The 11961-nt window shown below is 42.1% G+C and overlaps 1 protein-coding gene across 1 annotated transcript; it reads left to right on the top strand.

Moving 5' to 3' along the window:
* The first annotated feature begins 444 nt into the window (after positions 1 to 444).
* On the top strand, positions 445 to 11322 carry LOC136627129 (trypsin-3-like). Its single transcript, XM_066602064.1, has 5 exons — positions 445 to 525; positions 2455 to 2599; positions 5446 to 5587; positions 6163 to 6414; positions 11057 to 11322. Exons 1-5 carry the CDS (start codon positions 456 to 458, stop codon positions 11207 to 11209), a joined length of 762 nt encoding a protein of 253 aa, XP_066458161.1. The 5' UTR covers positions 445 to 455; the 3' UTR covers positions 11210 to 11322.
* The last annotated feature ends 639 nt before the right edge of the window (positions 11323 to 11961 follow it).

The raw sequence follows: 11961 nt of genomic DNA, 5'->3' as shown, positions 1-11961 counted from the left end.
GGTAATTTACCGCTCGCAGAGACGTGTAGATAATAGAGGCTATGTGGAGTGGGAGAAGACTCTAAAGCCAGTGGATAGTGCTGGTAACTGCGGCGATCTCAGCCCCACCAAAGGAAATGGTAATGTGGGATGCTCTGCACAGCGGCAGAGCTGAAATACTTTGCAGTGGCCCCGGTAATATTACAGTACTGTTTAGCTGTGAAACCTCTGTCTATGCACAGCACACACAGAATGGTATAAACGAAGTGAAAAGAAGTACCATAGTTTTCAGGTTTCATTACTACTCCAATATTCTGAATTATCATTAATTTTTAAGAAACCAGTTGATTTCCATGACTTACTAGCAGTCGCCTATGCTGTGGGTCCGGGGTGTGACTGCAGATATTATCAGTGGTAAGAAGTTCATAAAGGGGACTAGAAGCAGAGAGTTTGTAGAGACTTGGAAGCAGCGTGAGATGGAACACGTTCAGCTTATCCTTGTGGTCTGTATATCTTCTACCTTCTTCATACCAACCCCGTCTGCAGGTCAGTATTTCCAGCTAGAGCAGAGCGCGTTTTGTTGTAATGTGTAACGGAGTAATCACATTGGGCCACATTTACTAATACTGTCTAAAAGTTAGTTCTAACTAAGACAAGACGTGCCAGAAACATCCCAGCTGAAAGGTAAATCTGTCAAATTTTAAGACTGACTGGTCTAAATTTACATCACCTATTTGTTGTCTTAGTTTACGACAAAAATTATGCCAAAGTTTAGGTGCCATTTTTGGCTATACCTCTTTTTGGGCAAGTCAAAAAAAATGTAAATGTGGCAGAAATCATGTAAGACAGTAATTTACACCCAAAACTATTGTCTTTTGGGTAGTAAATCTGCCCCATTGTCCTCCATATTATGTGTATACAACTTGTAACATGGATGTTTATTACGGGGAACATGAAGGGGTTCTATAACCTATAAATAATAACTTCTTACATCAGACTGTATCTTGTGCTCCAGCTTCCTAATGTTCTGTATACTGTGATCGCTTGTTTCTTGAATGCTGATATCAGGAACCACAACTGGATGGTGAGAATTCTTTATTTACATGTCGGTTGTCTATAAGGCGTTTTTTTACCTAAAAAAGTAAAACTTTATGAATTATTATTTTAAACTAGGACAAACAGAGAAGTGGGTGAAATGGATTTATCACGCTCCATGAATCCCTACTTCAGGGGGCTTCACCTAGTGCTCTGCTGGCGGTGTGAAAAGATATAGGATATTTGGAGCTCTGAAGCGGTAAAACAGCTTTGACCCCACACAGAAGTTTGTATCTTTTTATATGACACGTAATTCAAAGGGTCATATCAAAATCTAAAGTTATTGTCTATCCACAGAATAGGGGATATCTTTATGATTGGTTATCTTTATGATTTTGAGAATGGGGTCCCGTACCCCCTTCTCATCACAAGCACAGCCGCTGCTCCTTTCATTAAAGGGGCTTACAGAAATTGATGATCTCGTGTACTTGGCTATCTCCAGCAGTCCCATTGCAAGTGAATGGAGTGGCACCACGTATGCGTGACAGCCTCTTCATTCAAGCTCATCCTCACTGTGGGGGATGCAGCTAACCCACAGTGATGAGGAGAGACATGGGACCCCCGATGATGGGATGAGTGTGGTGTCTGCGGGGAAACCCCCACTGATCATTAACTTGATATTTTGGGATAACCCCATTGACTACACCATCTCAAACCACTAGGAATATTACAATGTACCACTGTAGACCCTCAGGGCTATTCAATATTTGTCCATAACCACTCAAGACTTATAAGTAGAGTTGCTCATTGTGATTGGCTGGTGGGTCAAATCAGGCTGATTTTCACAGAATCGGATGGGATTAGCCCAAACTGATTTTTGGCAAACATCACTTGAAAATAGGTTTTCCATAATGTATACTGAACAGTGGTTTTGGGGCTCTTCAATGAGCGTAGCTCAGTAGTTAGAACTGTTGCCTTGCTGGGGTCCTAGGTTCAAATCTCATCATAGATAACATCAGCATGGACTTTGAAAAACTCCATACAAATGTTGCCCTTGATCACATTTGAACGTAGAACTTCAGCACTGCAAGGCAACAGGGCTAAACTGAGCCACCATGCTTGTTCTTCCTCCAGCTCCTCCTTTCTCTTTCTTCTTCTTACTTCTCCCCTCTTACAAAGAAGGAGAAGAATAAGAGGAAAGCAAACAAAACGGAAGTGAAGGCAAAGGAGGAAGATGAGAAGATCTCCTTCACCTCTGGAGAAGGAAGGAGGAGGGAGTTTGGTGGCTCAGAGACTAGCACTGTTGTCTTGGGCTGATCCAATCAAATTCTGCAATTTTTGGCACACTGGCCTATCATGACTAGTGACAAAATATTGGAAGATATTCATGTATTTCCTTTACTGAATACTAAATTGTATTAAATTTGATGTATATTGCAGAAAACTTCCACCATCAGATCGTTGGAGGGAATGAAGCCAAACCACATTCAAGACCTTATATAGCGCATTTAAAAATTGGTTATGGTTATTGTGGTGGTTCTCTGATTTCTCCTGGCTGGGTCTTATCTGCTGCCCATTGCAATGGGTAAGTTAATCCAAGTTTAGTTATATGTGTTCCAACTAAGCATCTGCCTGATCACAGAGCATGGCCACAACAGTCATCTCTAGGTATCAGTTTCCTACGTCCATGTGGCTGTTGTACAGCAAATCTCTGTTCACGGAACAGAACAGCAGCTCAGGCAGGAGGGCCGCCCAATGATCACATACAGAAACAGAATAAGGATTAGTTGGAAAAAAAATAAAGTTTCTGAATATTGTAGTTTAGAATATTAGTAAAAGAATAATAGGTAATATATAATATATTTAAATATGAGAACCCAGCTTGGTGGGGGGTAATAAATAATAATTACCTGAAAGCGCTGCGGAATAAGTTGGCGCTATACAAATACCATGATTTGATTTGATTTGATTTGGGTAATATATTCCCTTTAATTAGAAAGTCTCTACAGGGAGTTGTTTCAGAAAGACAACTCCTTTTCAAACTTGACAAAGTTCGACCAGTGATCAGATGGTTTCTTCAGGTCTGGGTTCAGAAACCCGTGATCACTGGGGGGAGTAAGGGCTAGCCATACATTTCCACTGCATCAGCCACTATGGTAGAACTCTAGTGATATATATATATATATATATATATATATATATATATATATATACCCTGATTAGACGTATGAAGAGGGCTGGTCTTGATGTGACAACTTGCTGAAAAGCGTTTTCACATGACTTAAAAATGCTTTACACCAGCTCTGTCCTTCCTGATTGCTGCTGACCAGGACATGTGATGCTGCAGCAAATCACTGGCTACAGAAAGTCACTGCTATGGCCAGTGATTGGCTACAGCAGTCACATGTCCTGGTCAGCTGCAACCAGGTAGGACACAGTGGCTGTGAAGCAATTTTAAATAATGGGAAAACCCCTTTAAGAAACACAGTTCTTCCAAAATAAGTAAAGTGATAATGACTACAAAATACGTAAATTTCACTAAGTTCACTACTTGCAGTGTAAGATATGCCACTTGTATTGAATGTATGCAGTGTGCAATCAAATATAGTTAAAAGAAACTTTTAACTTAAACCCCTCTCTCCAAGACTTTTCCCTAGCTGCTCCAATTCTCTGGATTGCGCTACCCGGGACAATCAGGTTAATCCCCAACAGTTACATATATAAAGTATGCCTTAAATGCACATCTTTTTCAGGAGGCGCAGCATATTTCCTAACCTAAAGGCTGAATTAGACACGATTTGCATTTAAAAATTGCCCAAAGCCATCTTTTGAGCGATAACTGACGTTGTGCAGTTTTTATTAAGTGTGCTGAAAGAGAACGATCAGCCTTATCAGGAATTCACAGTGGGATACAGCTGATACTATAGTTTCATTCTCCCACACGGTAAATTAAAAAGACAATGTGAAAATTTATTTTTTTCATTCACTCACCTCCTAAAAAACACAATAAAAAGTTATCAAAAAGTCCAATGTATCACATATATCCCAAAGTAGTACGGAAGGAAGCTACAGCTTGTCTTGCAAAATACAAGGCTTCCCATGGCTCATTGGGCGAAAAAAATGTAAATCTTATGGGTCGTGGAAGGTGGCGATGCAAATACAATGAAGTGCTTTTATTGTATAAGAATACTAACATAACTTATATTGACCTGCAGACTACAAGTCACATTTTGTTTTTACCGTACGGTGAAGCCCATAGAAAAAAAAAAACAATGGCGTATTGTCTGATTACCTTCCATCCTCTCCAGAAAAACAGTAATAATCGTTAAACAATGCCTTATATGTTCCCAAAGTGGCACCAATAGAAGATACAACTGGTCCCACAAAAAACAAGGCTTCTTGTGGCTATGTGGGCGAAGGAATTGTTATTAACCACTTAATGCCACAGGACATAAGTTTACATCCAGCCTGGGGGGAACTTAATGCGACAGGATGTAAGCGTATGTCCTGTGGATGGCGCGAGCTCAGAAGTGGGCCTGTGTCATTCTGCAGCAGGAGTCGGTTGTGACTGATAGCCGGCCTCCCTGCCCGTTATGTGAAGCGATCATAGCTTTAAAGTCCCCTACAGGGATATAAAAAATATTTTAAAAATGTATATAGTTTAAAAAAATGTAACAAACAAAAAAAAATTTTTGCACACTTTCCCATTTGTATAAACAAAATTATTATTTTTTTAAACCCACATATTTGGGATCATCGTACCCGTAACGACCTGTACAAAAAAACTGAACACACCATACATTCTGCACAGCAAAAAGACCTAAAAAAAACTAAAAAAGGAGGCAAAATGCTTATTTTGTTCATTTTTCCTCCTACAGGAGCGTATATCGTCCGCCGTTTTCACGGCTGGCTGGTATATACGCTACCATCTGAGCTGTCTTCCCCCTTCACTCCCCCTTACTGGCTCTCTGCCTTTCCCTTCCAGGGGGTGGGGCAGAGGTGGAGCTCCTGCCCCCTTCCATTGGTGACTGCAGAGAGGGGGCAGGAGCTTAGCTCCGCCACCATTCCCTTCCATTGTAAACAGCCAGAGGGGAGGACAGCAGAGAGCCGGTGAGGTGGAGGGAAGGGGAAGACAGCTCAGATGGTAGCGTATATCAGCCAGCTGTAAAAATGGTGGCCGATATACACTCCTTGGATTAATGAGTACATGAATCCCAAAATGGTACCACTAAAAACTACAGCTCATCACACAAAACAAGACCTCACAGAGCTCCATCCATGGAAAATAAAAAAGCTATGGGACTTAGAATTTAACAATGTAAAAGAATAAAAAATGTAAAAAAAAAAGGGTTTTTGTACAAAAGTGGAAAAAGCTAAAAAAAAAATAAAATGTTGGTATTGTCATAATTACTGATGATGGTGTCTTTGCAGGGACACAGTTGTCATTCTTGGCGCTCATGATGTCTCTCAGCCAGAGACAACGCAGCAGATTCTGGGGGTTGAGAGCTATCACATGCACCCAGAATACGATGAGGAAGCAGCCATGCCGTTCAATGATGTCCTGTTGTTAAAGGTGAGATGTGCGATCATCATCACTTCTCCGCACCATCTGGCTGTCGCTGTACTTGGAGGCACTTTTTGTCACTACATTATATGCTAAGAACACTTATCTTTTCTCCATAATGTTATAAAATGTTCCATCTGTTTTCATATAATGTGGTAGGTGAGCGCGGTGGAAACGTTGGCTTACTTTTCTCTTGCAGCGATGCTGAGAGATTGAAAAATCACTGCATGTCCTATTTTTGGGTGATTCCATGCAAGAACTGACCCATTATTTCCTGTATGATCTGTAAAATAATCTAATCCCACTCGCATGCCGTGAGATTTACATGCGAGTACAATGCAATTTTTACCACTGAAACTATTGGAAGCTTTTGAAATAATTTCACAGGTGTGAAAAACACAAGTACAGAGATGCAACAATACATCGCGCTCGCACCCAGAATCGGAGGCTTTAGAGAGCGATATCACTCGGAGGTTCTTGGATCGATATCGCGCTCGCCCGTGTGAATACACCCTGATCTGTCGCTATAACCTTATAAGCCAGGACCATTTTGTATTAGTAACCTTACATTTCTGCTCCTACAGCTTTCATCGCAGGCTGAGATAAACGAATATGTACAGACAATTCTACTTCCTTCCAGCACCATGGATCTTCCGAAAGATACGCCGTGCAGTGTCGCAGGCTGGGGGAAAATTGATCAGACGCATTACACTGATAAATTATTTGAGACCAATGTTACTATTGTGAGCCGCAGGTTGTGTCGTCGGTACTATCCTGGATTGACCGAAGGGATGATCTGTGCTGGGAGCCACAGCAGAATCACTGACTCCAGTCAGGTAAAGTGCTGTGCAAACTGCTGGCTAACTAATGTTACTAATGCAGCTCCATGTGTCAGACTCTTGAAATGCAGCTCCATGTTTCAGACACTAGTAATGCAGCTCCATGATTCAGACTCTAGTAATGCAGCTCCATGTTTCAGACACTAGTAATGCAGCTCCATGTTTCAGACACTAGTAATGTAGCTCCATGTTTCAGACACTAGTAATGCAGCTCCATGCTTCAGACACTAGTAATGTAGCTCCATGCTTCAGACACTAGTAATGCAGCTCCATGCTTCAGACACTAGTAATGCAGCTCCATGCTTCAGACACTAGTAATGCAGCTCCATGCTTCAGACACTAGTAATGCAGCTCCATGTTTCAGACACTAGTAATGCAGCTCCTTGTTTCAGACTCTGGTATTACAGCTCCATGATTCAGACACTAGTAATGCAGCTCCATGCTTCAGACACTACTAATGCAGCTCCATGTTTCAGACACTAGTAATGCAGCTCCATGTTTCAGACTCTTGTAATGCAGCTCCATGCTTCAGACACTAGTAATGCAGCTCCATGCTTCAGACACTAGTAATGCAGCTCCATGTGTCAGACACTAGTAATGCAGCTCCTTGTTTCAGACTCTGGTATTACAGCTCCATGATTCAGACACTAGTAATGCAGCTCCATGTTTCAGACACTAGTAATGTAGCTCCATGTTTCAGACACTAGTAATGCAGCTCCATGTTTCAGACTCTGGTAATGCAGCTCCATGTTTCAGACACTAGTAATGCAGCTCCATGTTTCAGACACTAGTAATGCAGCTCCATGTTTCAGACTCTAGTAATGCAGCTCCATGTTTCAGACTCTGGTAATGTAGCTCCATGTTTCAGACTCTTGTAATGTAGCTCCATGTTTCAGACTCTGGTAATGCAGCTTCATGTTTCAGACACTAGTAATGCAGCTCCATGTTTCAGACACTACTAATGCAGCTCCATGTTTCAGACACTAGTAATGCAGCTCCATGTGTCAGACACTAGTAATGTAGCTCCATGTGTCAGACACTAGTAATGCAGCTCCATGTGTCAGACACTAGTAATGCAGCTCCATGTTTCAGACACTAGTAATGCAGCTCCATGTTTCAGACTCTTGTAATGCAGCTCCATGTTTCAGACACTAGTAATACAGCTCCATGTTTCAGACACTAGTAATGCAGCTCCATGTTTCAGACTCTTGAAATGTAGCTCCATGTTTCAGACTCTGGTAATGCAGCTTCATGTTTCAGACACTAGTAATGCAGCTCCCTGTTTTAGACACTAGTAATGTAGCTCCATGTTTCAGACTCTTGTAATGTAGCTCCATGTTTCAGACTCTGGTAATGCAGCTCCATGTTTCAGACACTAGTAATGCAGCTCCATGTTTCAGACACTAGTAATGTAGCTCCATGTTTCAGACTCTTGTAATGCAGCTCCATGTTTCAGACTCTGGTAATGCAGCTTCATGTTTCAGACACTAGTAATGCAGCTCCATGTTTTAGACACTAGTAATGCAGCTCCATGATTCAGACTCTTGTAATACAGCTCCATGTTTCAGTCACTGGTAATGCAGCTCCATGTTTCAGTCACTGGTATTACAGCTCCATGTTTCAGTCACTTGTAATGCAGCTCCATGTTTCAGACTCTGGTAATGTAGCTCCATGTTTCAGACACTAGTAATGCAGCTCCATGTTTCAGACTCTGGTAATGTAGCTCCATGCTTCAGACTCTTGTAATGCAGCTCCATGTTTCAGACTCTTGTAATGCAGCTCCATGTTTCAGACTCTTGTAATGCAGCTCCATGTTTCAGACACTAGTAATGCAGCTCCATGTTTCAGACACTAGTAATGCAGCTCCATGTTTCAGACACTAGTAATGTAGCTCCATGTTTCAGACACTGGTAATGCAGCTCCATGTTTCAGACTCTGGTATTACAGCTCCATGATTCAGAAACTAGTAATGCAGCTCCATGTTTCAGACACTAGTAATGTAGCTCCATGTTTCAGACACTAGTAATGCAGCTCCATGTTTCAGACACTAGTAATGCAGCTCCATGTTTCAGACACTAGTAATACAGCTCCATGTTTCAGACACTAGTAATGTAGCTCCATGTTTCAGACTCTTGTAATGTAGCTCCATGTTTCAGACTCTGGTAATGCAGCTTCATGTTTCAGACACTAGTAATGCAGCTCCATGTTTTAGACACTAGTAATGCAGCTCCAAGATTCAGACTCTTGTAATACAGCTTCATGTTTCAGACACTAGTAATGCATCTCCATGTTTCAGTCACTGGTAATGCAGCTCCATGTTTCAGTCACTGGTAATGCAGCTCCATGTTTCAGTCACTGGTAATGCAGCTCCATGTTTCAGTCACTGGTAATGCAGCTCCATGTTTCAGACACTAGTAATGCAGCTCCATGTTTCAGACTCTGGTAATGTAGCTCCATGTTTCAGACACTAGTAATGCATCTCCATGTTTCAGTCACTGGTAATGCAGCTCCATGTTTCAGTCACTGGTAATGCAGCTCCATGTTTCAGTCACTGGTAATGCAGCTCCATGTTTCAGTCACTGGTAATGCAGCTCCATCTTTCAGTCACTGGTAATGCAGCTCCTTGTTTCAGACACTAGAAATGCAGCTCCATGTTTCAGACTCTGGTAATGTAGCTCCATGTTTCAGACACTAGTAATGCAGCTCCATGTTTCAGACTCTGGTAATGCAGCTCCATGTTTCAGACTCTTGTAATGCAGCTCCATGTTTCAGACACTAGTAATGCAGCTCCATGTTTCAGACACTAGTAATGCAGCTCCATGTTTCAGACACTAGTAATGCAGCTCCATGTTTCAGACACTAGTAATGCAGCTCCATGTTTCAGACACTGGTAATGCAGCTCCATGTTTCAGACTCTGGTATTACAGCTCCATGATTCAGACACTAGTAATGCAGCTCCATGTTTCACACACTACTAATGCAGCTCCATGTTTCAGACACTAGTAATGTAGCTCCATGTTTCAGACACTAGTAATGCAGCTCCATGTTTCAGACTCTTGTAATGCAGCTCCATGTTTCAGACACTAGTAATGCAGCTCCATGTTTCAGACACTAGTAATGCAGCTCCATGTTTCAGACACTAGTAATGTAGCTCCATGTTTCAGACTCTTGTAATGTAGCTCCATGTTTCAGACTCTGGTAATGCAGCTCCATGTTTCAGACTCTGGTAATGCAGCTCCATGTTTCAGTCACTGGTAATGCAGCTCCATGTTTCAGACACTAGTAATGCAGCTCCGTGTTTCAGACACTAGTAATGCAGCTCCATGTTTCAGTCACTGGTAATACAGCTTCATGTTTCAGACACTAGTAATGCATCTCCATGTTTCAGTCACTGGTAATGCAGCTCCATGTTTCAGTCACTAGTAATGCAGCTCCATGTTTCAGTCACTGGTAATGCAGCTCCATGTTTCAGTCACTGGTAATGCAGCTCCATGTTTCAGACACTAGTAATGTAGCTTCATGTTTCAGACGCTGGTAATGCAGCTCCATGTTTCAGTCACTGGTAATGCAGCTCCATGATTCAGACACTAGTAATGCAGCTCCATGTTTCAGTCACTGGTAATGCAGCTCCATGTTTCAGACACTGGTAATGCAGCTCCATGTTTCAGACACTAGTAATGCAGCTCCATGTTTCAGACTCTGGTAATGCAGCTCCATGTTTCAGACACTAGTAATGCAGCTCCATGTTTCAGACTCTGGTAATGCAGCTCCATGTTTCAGACACTAGTAATGTAGCTCCATGTTTCAGACACTAGTAATGCAGCTCCATGTTTCAGACACTAGTAATGCAGCTCCATGTTTCAGACACTGGTAATGCAGCTCCTTGTTTCAGACACTAGTAATGTAGCTCCATGTTTCAGACGCTGGTAATGCAGCTCCATGCATATTTTCTGCCAGGAACAGGGAAAAATCCCATCATAACCAAGCAGGCTGATTCTTTCCTGGCCGAGCCACTGGGGGCGTACCTCGGCTTTGTCCTGATGGCATCTGATCCTGATCTTGGCAGAAAACTGAAAAGTTTCTGCCTGTTGTGGGCCTATACTAGTAAGGACTAGAGATGAGTGAGCATACTCACTAAGGCAAATTACTAGAGCGAGTATTGCCTTTTGCGAGTACCTGCCCGCTCGTTTCAAAAGATTCGGGTGCTGGTAGGGGTGAGTAGTGAGTTGCGGGAAAAGCAGGGGGAAGAGAGAGATCTCCTTCCATTCCTCCCGCTCTCCCCTGCTGGCACCCAAATCTTTTGAGACAGGCGGGCAGGTACTCGCAAAAGGCAATACTCGCTCTAGTAATTTGCCTTAGCGAGTACGCTCGCTCATCTCTAGTTAGGACCCTGTATTGGATTCCAATATGAGAGCAGGAAAGGGGAATCCCCTGGTCGAATGGGTCTGTCTTTCGGCCAAACGGACCTCTTTGACATAATGGGGTCTATTCAGTTTTACTGGGAGAAAAAGCGACCAGTGAGATGATTGCTGGAATGATCTAGAGATATTTGGGTTTCTTCTCCACAAACGAATATATTTTTAGACTCAAGGACTGATTCATAATGTGTTTCCCTAATTTCTTCCTCTTGTGTTTATAGGGAGACTCAGGTGGACCCCTCGTTTGTGACGGGGCTTTAGAAGGCATCGTGTCATTCGGATATGATCACCCTCCTGGTGTCTATGCAAGAGTTGGCCAATACTTGGAATGGATCAAACAGACCATCTCCCAATATGAAACCCCAGATCTCTAATAGTTGCACATTTCTGCCTCTAGGGGTCCTTTTTTCCTGCATGTTCACATTACTCATCATACAGGCCTTACTTTCACAGTAAAATAAAAATATTCAATAGTGTATAAAAATTAGATTTATGAAGTGTTGTGTGTTTTAGATTTTCTTGCAGGTCATTATACAACAAGCAGCATTCAGCATTGCAGAGTTTCCAAGAAAGTGTTATTCATCGTTGGTTCCAACATAACTTATTATATAGTTGATAACGTTGAAAAAAGAAACAAATCCATCAATCGCAACCTATAATCCTACGGCTCCACCTCCAGAGCTTAGGAGGTTACTGCAGACTGCGTTCAATGTATAACTGTATGACGTACGCTCCTTAGCTCCCCCTAGTGGTGGCTGCAAGCTGCCAGCATTCTATCTTTAATTTTTTTGTCTGTAAAAAGCAGAAACCATTAAAATATATTTTTTATTAATATAGATTAAAACAGGTCAAATTACTGATGGTTATAGATCAGTGATACAAAACATGTTCTCACACCAAAGTCTGGGAGTGTGCACTTAGGAACAATGTAAACCACGCACTTTCGAGGTGTAGTACAACAGTTAACGCATACGATGGAGGGAAAGTGTTAGGCCAGCCTCACACGGGCGTATGCGTATTAGCAGAATGAAGGAGGCTCTTTTGTGCGCACATCAGCATATTTTACTGTACTTTTTGCGCCCGCAACTTATGTTCATTTGCACGCGGCAGACAAACGCGCATCCAT

The sequence above is a fragment of the Eleutherodactylus coqui genome, chromosome 5, assembly GCF_035609145.1.
Source record: "Eleutherodactylus coqui strain aEleCoq1 chromosome 5, aEleCoq1.hap1, whole genome shotgun sequence".
Classification (NCBI taxonomy): Eukaryota; Metazoa; Chordata; class Amphibia; order Anura; family Eleutherodactylidae; genus Eleutherodactylus; species Eleutherodactylus coqui.
Note: the sequence above shows the minus strand (reverse complement) of the source record. Positions and strands in the feature narration are given on the sequence as shown.